Source organism: Ilyonectria robusta (genome assembly GCF_021365365.1).
Source record: "Ilyonectria robusta strain PMI_751 chromosome Unknown BGZ61scaffold_2, whole genome shotgun sequence".
In the NCBI taxonomy this organism is placed as follows: domain Eukaryota; kingdom Fungi; phylum Ascomycota; class Sordariomycetes; order Hypocreales; family Nectriaceae; genus Ilyonectria; species Ilyonectria robusta.
The window spans coordinates 88,760-100,056 of NW_025764436.1; the positions used below are offsets into that span (position 1 = coordinate 88,760).

The 11,297-nt window shown below is 56.6% G+C and overlaps 4 protein-coding genes across 4 annotated transcripts; 2 read left to right on the plus strand and 2 right to left on the minus strand.

The window, feature by feature from the left end:
• Window positions 1–464: 464 nt before the first annotated feature.
• Window positions 465–1,961, plus strand: BGZ61DRAFT_489403 (uncharacterized protein; the record flags this gene model as incomplete). Its single annotated transcript, XM_046250214.1, has 1 exon — window positions 465–1,961. The coding sequence occupies one exon, from the start codon at window positions 465–467 to the stop codon at window positions 1,959–1,961; it is 1,497 nt and encodes a 498-aa protein (XP_046110181.1).
• A 1,062-nt stretch (window positions 1,962–3,023) lies between these two features.
• On the plus strand, window positions 3,024–4,306 carry BGZ61DRAFT_471840 (glycoside hydrolase superfamily; the record flags this gene model as incomplete). Its single annotated transcript, XM_046248263.1, has 2 exons — window positions 3,024–3,536; window positions 3,596–4,306. 2 exons carry the CDS (start codon window positions 3,024–3,026, stop codon window positions 4,304–4,306), a joined length of 1,224 nt encoding a protein of 407 aa, XP_046110182.1.
• Window positions 4,307–4,396: 90 nt separating this feature from the next.
• BGZ61DRAFT_379565 (major facilitator superfamily domain-containing protein) lies at window positions 4,397–6,712 on the minus strand. Its single transcript, XM_046242613.1, has 2 exons — window positions 6,160–6,712; window positions 4,397–6,020 (listed from the first exon to the last, which is right to left on the minus strand). Exons 1-2 carry the CDS (start codon window positions 6,374–6,376, stop codon window positions 4,516–4,518), a joined length of 1,722 nt encoding a protein of 573 aa, XP_046110183.1. The 5' UTR covers window positions 6,377–6,712; the 3' UTR covers window positions 4,397–4,515.
• A 1,621-nt stretch (window positions 6,713–8,333) lies between these two features.
• BGZ61DRAFT_489405 (uncharacterized protein) lies at window positions 8,334–9,709 on the minus strand (the record flags this gene model as incomplete). The annotated part of the gene is made up of 2 exons (XM_046250215.1): window positions 8,334–8,378; window positions 8,438–9,709. 2 exons carry the CDS (start codon window positions 9,707–9,709, stop codon window positions 8,334–8,336), a joined length of 1,317 nt encoding a protein of 438 aa, XP_046110184.1.
• Window positions 9,710–11,297: the final 1,588 nt, after the last annotated feature.

The following is an 11,297-nucleotide window of genomic DNA, read 5'->3' on the forward strand; positions in this document are numbered from 1 at the left end:
GTTTTGCATGGAGGCTCTCAACGGGTACCTGCTCACCTTGCTAAGCCATGTATCTCTGAAGTCTATTAAAAAGCTAAAATGGTGTCACTTTGGTGTGGATTGGGCCCATGTGTACACCAGCACTACCTCCCCCAGCTTCCACACCGTTCCGTTGCCGCTAACCAACCACATGCATCTTGGGCCATTTTCGATTCTCAAAGACCAGGACTTGAACTTGCCGAAGACATCCTCCTCCCACCTCAACCTCGCCAACGCAGCTTTTACAACACGACCAACTGAACGACGCTTCTTTCGAACCCGCGTTTGAGGCTGACCATCTAGACCGGCGTCGCAAACTCCCTTCAACCTCTCTATCCTCATTCCGGGCAGCCGAAGTTGCTTACTCACCATCGCCAATCTCATCTCATCCTCATCTCGTTCCCATATCGTGAGCTGGGTCCAGGTGCCTCTGCTCGCTCACAGCCATGAATATAGACTCGTACAGATATCGGGTGCCCAAACCCAACTATCTTCCTCACAACATAGATGTCGACCGCGATGAGTCCATCATCGAGGAGTACAACACGCCGCTTGGCCTCGCGAGTGAAATGGACAACGCCAAGTTTTACAACAAGTGCAAGCGTCTCGCAGAGGAGTCGGGCATTACACGGCCCAAGGGGTACAACGTATCCTTTCATTGCAACCCCGATATTGAAAAGCACCACTTTGGCGTCACTCATCCCATGAAGCCATGGCGCCTCACTCTTTCTAAGAGCCTGATCTACTCTTACGGCATGTCCTTTGCCATGGACAACTACATATCAAGAGCCGCCACATACGAGGAGCTGGCATCTTTTCATTCAACAGATTACATCGATTTCCTCGGCACTGTGCTTCCCGAGCCGGTGCCACGAGATCTCGAGAACCAAAACCTGGACCTCAAGTTCAACCTAGGTGGCTCAGATTGCCCTCTTTTCGATGGCCTCTACGACTACTGCTCTCTTTCTGCTGGTGGGTCACTCGATGCTGCGCGGAAGATCTGCAACCAACAATCCGACATCGCCATCTCCTGGGGAGGCGGCCTGCACCATGCCAAGAGGGCCGAGGCCTCTGGCTTTTGCTACATCAACGACATCGTCCTCGCCATCCTCCAGCTGCTGCGCTACTATCCGCGGGTCTTGTACATTGATATTGATGTCCACCACGGAGATGGCGTCGAGGAGGCTTTTTTCTCCACCGATAGAGTCATGACGGTCTCGTTTCACAAGTACGACCCCAACAACTTCTTCCCCGGCACAGGTGCCCTCGACGACAACGGTCCTAAGAGCGAGCACAATCCGGGCTCGCACCACGCCTTCAACGTTCCGCTGAACGATGGTATTACGGATGAGCAATACGATAACCTCTTCAACACCGTCATTGGCAAGATTGTGGAAAAGTTCCGGCCAGGTGCCATCGCGCTGCAGTGCGGTGCTGACTCGTTGGCCGGTGATCGTCTGGGTCGCTTTAACCTACAAGTGCAGGGACACGGTGCATGCGTCGAGTTTTGCAAGAAAATGCGCATTCCCATGATTTTGTTCGGCGGCGGTGGATACACTCCAAGGAATGTAGCCCGGGCCTGGACCTACGAGACTAGCATCGCCATCGACTGTCAGGACAAAATCGACCCGATCCTACCACAGCACGCTCCCTGGCGGGATCAGTTTCGACAGGAAACACTCTTCCCCACCCTGGAGCAGATCCTGGGCGAGCCGCGACAGAATCGCAATCCCCAAAAACGCTTGCAGGACGTTGTGCAACACATCACGGAACAGCTCCGGTTCGTGGCAGCGGCCCCGAGCGTTCAATTCCAAAACATCCCGCCCGATCTCGGGGCGATCCGAGACGACGTGGAAGCACGGTTGAAGGAGGAGAATGATGAAAGACATGATGAGGTGCGCAGGGCGCGTGAGGCCGCAGTGGGCACGGCCATGGAACTTTGAGTGTATCAGGATGGCGAGCCGCCCACGCGAGCAACATGCGCAGGGTACTTGCCGTTGGTCCCCGAAGCGCCAAGTGACGCGCGGTCAAGGCTGGCGAGGCTCGCTGAATCCCATACCCAGCGGGTGCTGCAACGAAGCCAAGCGATTAACCACTCCAACATACGGGGCCAGAGGAGACCGTTGGTCCTGGTCAATCAAAGCATCCCTCGCGCGCATCAAATAAATAGGGGAACAGGGAAACAGGAGCACCAGGAGTATCAGGAGTTCCGACGCAACCGTTTCAGTGCCGCTTGACTTTCATCCGCCCTCAGCCCATTCCCACCGCCTAGACCCAAGCGAGCCAACGGAGCAGTGGGACTCGGCGCCGACATCCAACTGCGGATCCTCCGGCGCAACGCCATGCTGAAGAGAGTCTCCGTTTCGCAGCCAGGTTGCACCCTCACAATGTGAAAAAACGTGCTTCCCCATCATCCCATCTCCGACCCCCTGCGCAAATCACCACCATGATGTCGCAACAACATGCGCTGTTTCCAGGTTATTCCTCTCAGAAACACCCCTGGTGCTCCGTCTTTGCCCCATCTGACCAAGGCAAACCCACTTGTTTGGATCGGCGTTGGTTCCAGGTTGCGCCCGACGTTGGTTGGTTGCAGTGTTGGTGTTGGGTCGCATAAGAGGACGACATCGAGGATTCTTCCAGGGTCTAGCCAATGTAGAGTCCCCGCAGGATATGCTTCGCCGTCAAGCTTTTGTGTAGCCAGGGGCTGATAGGATTTTTAGCAATTTCAGATACTCCTCATCCAACAGTTAGTACTAACTTGGCCACGCTATATAATCATGGGGTGAACCTCCCTTTTCCACCTGTCTCATTCTCTGTATCTATCCTTGGCTGGCCCGGGCATCATCCATTCTTTTCTTTACAATCACGTTCCTTTACGACTCCATATCCATTCGTTACACTCCTTGCACGGCCGTTTGCCACGTCCATTCTTTTTAAAGTACTTGTTCCAGGAACAACTGGTGACTCCTTCAACTTTCATTCACACCCCAGTCGAACCGACAACAATGGTTTCCGTGACTCAGTTCGCCCTGGCGGCGCTCGCTCTTGGTACTCCTGCCAGTGCCCGTCGTCACCGCCATCACCATGACCACGGTCATGGTTGGTATACATCCGTTGCTTCAAATTCTGCTCCTGCGTCTGCCACCTTCTTGCCGACCACCACTCCTTTGACGGAAACCTCCAAGGCGATCGTCACCATCATCACTTCCAAGATCACGCCCAGTTATGGCAGTGACATTGGCACGGTAACAACAACGACTGAGGCCGAGGTAACGTCGTCTGTAATTAAGACAACTTCGACTACGACTAAGGCGACGTCGACTGAGGCAAGCGCCTCGGCTACGAGTGCCAGCGGCGGCATCGAATCCGACTTCAAGCCCGGCGTCAAGTGGGATATCTGCATCGACCACCCCATCAAGCACGACAGCGTCGACGACTTCGTCCCAGTCGCGGCCAAGGTCTGGGACATTGACCTTGGACACGCTCACGAGTTCCCCGACATGATTCCCATGATGAAGGTAAGTCGGTACATCAAAAATACAACAAAATGGCATCATAGTGCTGACATCTCGCGTAGAAAGCAGGGAAGTTCGTGATTTGTTACTTCAACGCTGGTGCTGTCCAATCCTGGGACGAGGACAAGGCCCAATTCCCCGATGACATCGTCGGAAAAGCTCTGGACTACCCCTACGGCGTTGACGAGTTTTATGTCGATATCCGAGACGAACGCGTGCTTGATGTCATGAAGGCACGACTAGACTCAGCCGTCGTTGTCGGTTGTGACGCTGTCGACCCTGACAACGTCGATGCTTGGGTACAAGACGGCGACGATCCCACAGGCTTCAGCCTCAAGGCTTCCGACTACGCCGCGTACCTCAAGAACATGGCCGAGTATGCCCACTCATTGACGACGCAGGAGGGCAAGTCTCTCCTGGTCGGCCAGAAGAACGCCCCAGAAATCGCAGCAGACCTGGTCTCGACCCTTGACTTTGCCGTCCTTGAGCAGTGCCGTGGCAGCAGCGACGAGAGCGACGAGACTTACTCATTCTGCTCCGACTTTCAGGCTTACATCGACGCCGATAAACCCGTGCTCCAGATCGAGTATCCCCCCTCAGTTAGCTTGTCCGACGGCACCCTGAGCGCCTCTGACAAGAGTTTCTACTGCAACGCCGAGCCCGGCGATAAAAACTTCAGCAAAGTCCTCAAGTGGGCATCTGCTCAGCTTGACGGCTGGGGCGAGTACTGCAATGGTAAATCCTACCGTACTCCTGAGGCTGAGTACGAGTAAGCGAACCGTGTACTGGAAGTGTCCAGAGCTGAGGTCGCGTTCACGAAATTCATGATTTATGTATATGATGTAAGATAAATCACAGGTATATTCTTGTAAATATTATCATCTTCTCAAGCAACGCCGACGAGATGGCCACTCTGTGATTTCCAACCTTGTTTCCAAAAATGAACATGACCCAACCTTCACTTCAGGTGTACACCCATTTATCAGTTGTACGACACTCCCCCTCGGTTCTTTTGGTTTATCCTCCGGACCTGCACGGCAACGAAAGAGACAAGGGCAACGCCAATGATCAAGCCTAGCAGCAGCAACATAATGTCAACAGGCACAGGGTTGCCGTGGAAGGTCTGGTGGAACAGGACGTCGAGGCCCGACTGGGAGAAATTGAAGAGCCCCGACAGGCAGATGATGAGGCCGTAGACAGTGCCAAAGGTGCGGAAGCCAAATACCTTTGCACTGTAGTCGGACACGGCCGTGTAGTAGAAAGGCCGGTATAGCACGAAAAGGATGATGTTGCCGTAGGCGGCCCAGGTGTAGGGCAGCACGCCTAGCACGCCGATCAGCGTACCCGTAGAGACGAGGGCAGCAAGCACGACAACGGTGCCAAAGTGGTCGAGGGCAGTGCCGATGAAGGGGATGGACACGAGACCCCCGACTGGCAGGGCGACGTCGAAGAAAGTATTGATCTGGACAGCGAGCTCGTGGTCGCCAAAGATGGCCTCGTACTGCGGGCGGATGGTGGCGACGAAGAAGTTGATGCGCGTCATCTGGACGATGGTGAAGAGGCACACGAGGATGAACCACGGCGACGTGATCTGCTGCAGCACCGTGTTGTCGTGCATGACGCCCCAGACGCCCGAGGCAGCGATCTTGCGTTCCTGGGCCTCGACCTGATCTCCACCCTTAGCAGATCCCAGCAACGTCTCGATGTCAGCCATGACAGACTGGCGGCGCTGGCGCTCCTCGAACCGTTCTTCCTGCAACAAGGCCGTGTGTTCGTCGATCTGGTCCTCGGGGGTCCCGCCGAGGGCCTCGTAGGCGGCGTCGGCCTCGTCTGCCTGATCGACCAGCTCGCCAACCGTCTTGTAGGACTGGGTGGGCATGATGGTTAACTGGACGACGAGGATGACCGCGGGGACAGCGAGATAGACAAGGAAGAATCGTCGCAGGTTGAAGGCGCCGTCGGTGGCGTTAAACAGGATGCGGTACACGAGGAAGAGGGCGCTGGAGGCGTCGAAGGCGCCCGTCAGGAGAGCCAGGATAAGGCCGGACCGGCGCGGGAAGGCATTGGAGAGCTGGAAGGACGAGATGTAGGTAAAAGGTCCCCCAAGGGCAAGGAACAGATAACCCGGGAGAAGGCCATCAAACGGCAGCGCCGCCTCGTAGGCCATGAGGAGGGCACCGATGGTGAGGAACGCGCTGCCGATGACACCACAGGCGCGAGGGCCGTAGTGATCTAGGATCGCACCGACAGGCAGGGCGGCGACGTTTGTGCCGACGGCGGCCACGGTGAACATGAGGTTGAGGCGGATCTCGACGCAGGTGTCGCGGGGCATCAGGGCGAAGCTATCGCTGCCCTCGCCGTCGCCGGGGTGCTCCGGGCACGAGTCGGCGTAGGCGCCCTCCTGCTTGAGGACGGGCTTGAGGGCGGCATAGCCGAAGACGATGCCGGCAGCGAAGAGGCAGTTGACGACGGCAGCGGCAATCTGGACTAGACAGACAAAGCTGGTTAGCGAGAGGAGGCTGCTGGTTGGAGTAATGGGTCTCCATCGTGACGAGCACGGGCGCCATCATGACTGGAGTGCCGGACATCAACTCCCATCATGACTAGACGTCGATCAACCACTTACGCAGTCGCTTCCACTGAGGCACCTCAAAGGCGCCGACGGTGTCGACATAAGGATCATCGGGCCGCAGCGACACCGACTCCCAATCCTGCGGCACGGGGTTGAAGCTCAGGCGGCGCACGCGGAGGCTCGCATCGCTGACGCGCCTATCGCGGACATCATGGGAATGGCCCGGCGGCACGGCGAGCGTCTCGAGACTGGCGACGCGGTTCAGCGACATGGCTGACAGGCGAGTTGAATCAATTGATGATTCTGGCGGAAAAGGGTTCGACGGAGCGATGAAGCTTGGGAACGGAATCCCGCCCGGCCGGTAGGGGCCACGGGACGAGGAGTGAGGGGAAGGGAGGCAAGGGAACCTGGAAGGGTTGGCGGGGACTTTTGGATGGCGGGATCGTGATGCGCCACCCAAAGCCAGTCGAGAGGGTGGACAACCACAAAAAGGAATAAGACTCGATTGGGCGAGTTTTCTGGCAGAGACGCACTCAATGGCTCTCTGGCTCACCTCTTGACGAATTCACGTATTCAGAAAGTAAATAAGATGAACCAACGCCCGCTGGGTTACCAGTTAGTTATAGCTAAGTCATCGTCCGTCCTATCCTCGGCCGTTCTACACCCCCGCCCTCTAGCATCCAGCATCCAGCATCCGGCATCCAGTCTCCAGCCATCCCCGGGCCCCATCTCCCTTATCTGGCAATCCGAGTGGCAACGATCCATCTTCACTTCGCTCAGTACATGCTGCATGCACGCATATCACCCTCGCGCGCAAGCCAAGCCCGCAGAGGCCCGGAGGGGAGGGCCGCGCACGCGGCGGATTGGCCGTAGGCGACGAGCACCACAACGCGATGCCCGATGCAGAGATGCGAGCGAGATATGCGAACGAGATATGCGAAAGCCGATGCCACAACGGAGATACACTGCACTTCGATATGCGATAAGGAGGCCCCAAGCTAACGCCTGCTAGGTGCCGGACCTTCAGTTTGGGTTGCCTCGCTTGCAGGACAAAGAGATAGAGAAGAATCGCCGCCCGGTGACGATATCGTCGAAAACTCAAAGCTTGCATCTGACCAAGTAAGCGCACAAGGCCGGGCCAACCACCATCCCCGTCCCGCTGCATGAATGGATCCCCCCTCCCCCCGCCGGCCGGCCATCGTGACGAACTGCAGTGACATGTAGAAAAAAGTGAGAGATTGACCGCGGCGATTGGCCCGCCGGCATCGCGCTTCTGCTACCCCGGGACTGCTGCGTCGCCGACTGAGAATGATGCGCCCGCCCGATTCTGTATCTCTTGTGTTGCATTGCGTTCTTCCCTGACCTCAGGTGCCATGCGGGCACTTCAACCTACCTACCTATATGGTGCCATGCCATGCCAAATCCTTCCGCTAACGGAGGTCAACCTCACTCTCTCAATTCCTTGCTTCACAGCGAGAGTTTCGGCCCCCAAACATCCTCCGCCCTCCGTCTCCGGACCTCCGTAGCTCCCTTCCCCACAAACAGTATCGCCGCCGCCGGCCCGTTAGCCAATGGTCTTACATAAACCCGTCACTCACATCGCAGGGTAACACCAACCTAAAAGAAAGATGAGGTCGATTGCAAGAAGCCTAAAGACACTGCAGTACTAGGTTCACAGACATTACATGGCTTTAAAAGGGCGTGGTTGTGTCGGGCCGGCCGCCGACATCACTCCTCAACCGATAGAGAACTCGCACCGCCTCTCCTCGGAAACGCCGCCGGGTCCCATCCCCCAATGCTCAAAAACATCTTCGTCCTCCGTCCTTCGTCGTGGCACTGGGGTTGGCAGCCAGAAAGAGAATACAGGCAGAAATGCGACACGTGCAGCTAGCAAGACCATGAGGCAAAGAAAACAGAAGATGCAATGCTCACAAAACAAAAATGGCACATAGATGAGTCCACCATACTTCTTTCTACCCCTGGCGATCCTTCATCCCATATTCAAAAAGTCTAGCCCCCAAACTCGACAAAAGAGAGATCCTTGGCTCCGTATCCAACCACGGTTCAACGGGAAGGTCGACGCCGTCATTTCCAGCTCGTCCTACCAGTGGATACTTGTCTGTCGTGGCCGCGGCCGGTGATCCGAAGGGCCCCTATCTTTGCCGCCCAGAATATCCACAAGAAGATCCAAAAGCGCAATTCCCTACCTCACGACCCGAGCCGTTACTTTAGTAGTATCGGACAACGGCCGAGCCACCATCACTGATAGTAGTCTGCAATCACATACGTTAGTTATCGTTCTCAACCTTTAGAGGTAGCGTTTTCAACTTACGGTGCAGCCGGAGGAGCCGCCAGTCCAGACACCGTCAATGTACGAGCACTTGCTGTTGCCACCCTTGATCTCAATGTTGAAGTCGAGCTTGGCAGTGCTGGTGGGCAAGTTCTGGAAGATGGAGATGTAGGTGTTGCCATCGGAAGCCTGGCCAACACCGAGGACGATGGGCGCCCAGTTACCAGCACCATCAGAATCGGTGGAGCTGGTCCAGACGCAAGCCTCCTCGTTGGTGTAACCCTTCTTGTTGACATAGTACTGAGCAGAGGTGCCAGAGCCGTCCCAGATGTAGTAGTTCTCCTGGACAGGGTTGCAGACACTGATGGTGCTGCCAGCAGCAGCCCAGGCGGGAATGACCATGTTCTCGGTTCCGGGGTAATCGGTTCGGCAGGTGGCAACGCCCTCGGAGAGCTCGTTCTTGATAGTGACGCCGCCAGCGCCCTGCTCGCAGAGAGTGGAGTAACCCTCACGGGTCAGCTCAAGGTAACCCTCGCTGTTGCAGTAAAGACCACCAATAGACTGCTTAGTGGCGCCCTGGGCAGAGGGCCATTGGGTCTTCTGGTAGCCGACGGGGCACGCGTACGAGCACATGGCATTCTTGGTGCAAGAGTCACCAGAAACGGCGGTGTCGATGGTGGAGATGGAGATGTCACCAACGGTGTAGTCAGGGACGTACTGGATACCAGACCAACCACCGAAGTTCATCCAGTCAAGGGCAACGGCACCGTAAGACGAAGGGAACTCGCTGCACTTGATGGTGCCGCTGGGGAACTTGCTCCCAACTCCAGAGCCGCTGGAAGACGATGACGAGCTGGACTCGGATGAGATGGAAACCTCCTGGGTGGAGGTGGCAGCAGCCGAGGTGGAGGTTGAGGTAGACGACGTGGCGATCGAGGTCGTCGAGGTAGTGGGATCGGCGGACTTGGACTCGTAGAACTGGGCGCCCAGGCTGGCCTCCGCAGAGGTAGAGGTCTCAACGGCGGAGGTGGAGGTCTCGACCACGACGGGGGCGGTGTAAGTAGGGTTAGACTCGCCAACAACCACGAGGTTGCCTTCCTGGATTCCGGCCTTGGCCTCGTCGTTGGAAAGCTTCTTGCCCTCAAGCTCGTATATCGTCTCGGTGGCGGCGACAACGTACTCGGTTACAACGGCGGGATCGCGCTTGACGACCTTGGAGCCACCGCGACGGACGTGCTGGTGCCTGTGCTGGTGCTGGGCGGTGGCGCCAGCGACCAGGGTCGCGGCGAGGGTGTAGGTAATGAGGTTCTTCATCGTAGCGGTAGATTGTAATAGGACGATGTATCGGTGGTGCGGCTACAGAATCTGCAGGTTTGTTGGTTAGCTATGTGAATCTTGATAGTCGCAATCCGGCGATGTTATCATTGCGGCCTAAGCCACAGTTATCCCCGTCCTGAATATGTGATGGAGACACCGAGAAAGAGAGAGACGGCCAACGACAGTATATTAAAGGGGCTGGCGCGTTGTTTTGGTGACGAAGCATGAATTGTCAAGAAGCTGGGCGTCGTTGTTCTCTCGTGGTTGATAGTTGTTGGACTCCTCGTTCGCTTGCTCTTGAAACCATTCCTATGCGCAAGTCGGCGCTCGGATTTCGCACCCAGCCTCTGCGATCACTCCTATTCACACTCTCGCAGTTTGTCTCTCTCCCTCGGCGGCCTGGACACTCATTCGGCTGTGTTGTTCTTCACTGACTGACCTGTTGTGAGGGTATTGGAATGTAAATGTCCCTGCCCCGGGCGTAGCGAACGACAACGATGAAACGAACGTGGTGGTGCAAAGGACCAAAATAAAGGAGCGTGGTAGAGAGAAGAAAGGACTCTCGATTTAGCAAGGAAGCACGATGAGAAGCAAGAGAAGCAAGCGCCTGGAGCGGAGACGAAAGGGGAGGAGGCAGGCCAGCGTCTTGACTAGACAGGTCGCCCGGGGTGGTGAGGGAGACGAGCGAACCGGGGCCAGGGGAAGACAAGGGTTAGGGGCGTCCATAACCGGTTGGGCGTCTGTTAGGGGGTCTGTTCCAGGGTTTCACGGGCCCCAGTGGAGCGGAGGTCAGTGGAGGGGCAGGGGCACAAGGGCACCAACGTGGACAATTTTAGGGGCAATCCCTTAGCTCTAGGATGTCTAGGGGGGCCTAGGTAGGGCACTTTGGCATCTCGGAGACCACATTCAGGGGAGTGGCAACAAGCTTGCAACCCCAAGTCATAGATGGCTCCGTCTACCACGTACCCGAATTTGAATGAGTGCTACGTAGGTGGTAAGTTAGGAGCCCGTCCCAGGAGCGCATACGTACTGATTTCTACTAATAATTCCTCCTCATCAATTGGGCCGCCTCACACCTCCCGAGGCAGACACTCAGCGGGAAATTAGCTTGTCGTCAGTGGGTTCACATAGCCCACGAGTGCATTCTCTCCCACCCGTCAGTTCCCAGCGCCAGCGCCCCCCGGTGGATGCCTTGCTCCGTGGGCCATCCGAACCAGCACTGCTGAGAAACACGCCACGCACTCCTACGACTCTTTGGGGAAGAGCTGTCACTCAATACGAAGGTGCTCGCTGGATGCACGGCTCACACGGCATCCCGTAGAGTAAGCAGCCGGCGGATGACCAGCGAATGTTCGATATTGCACGAGAGTATCTAAGTCAATCAATCGTTACAGCGCGCACGATGTCCAGCGAAATTAGATGTACATAGCTGCCAAAGCGCACAAGAGCAAGCACTTGGCCGAAGGGGGGCGCAATGTGCGGGATGCCCAGAAATGCGATCGTCGCTTCGTTTCGGGTCCAGCTCACTCGTCTCTTTCTAGCTCAGGCGTCCGCGTCGCTCGTTCGCTGCTCCGCGTCTACTGCG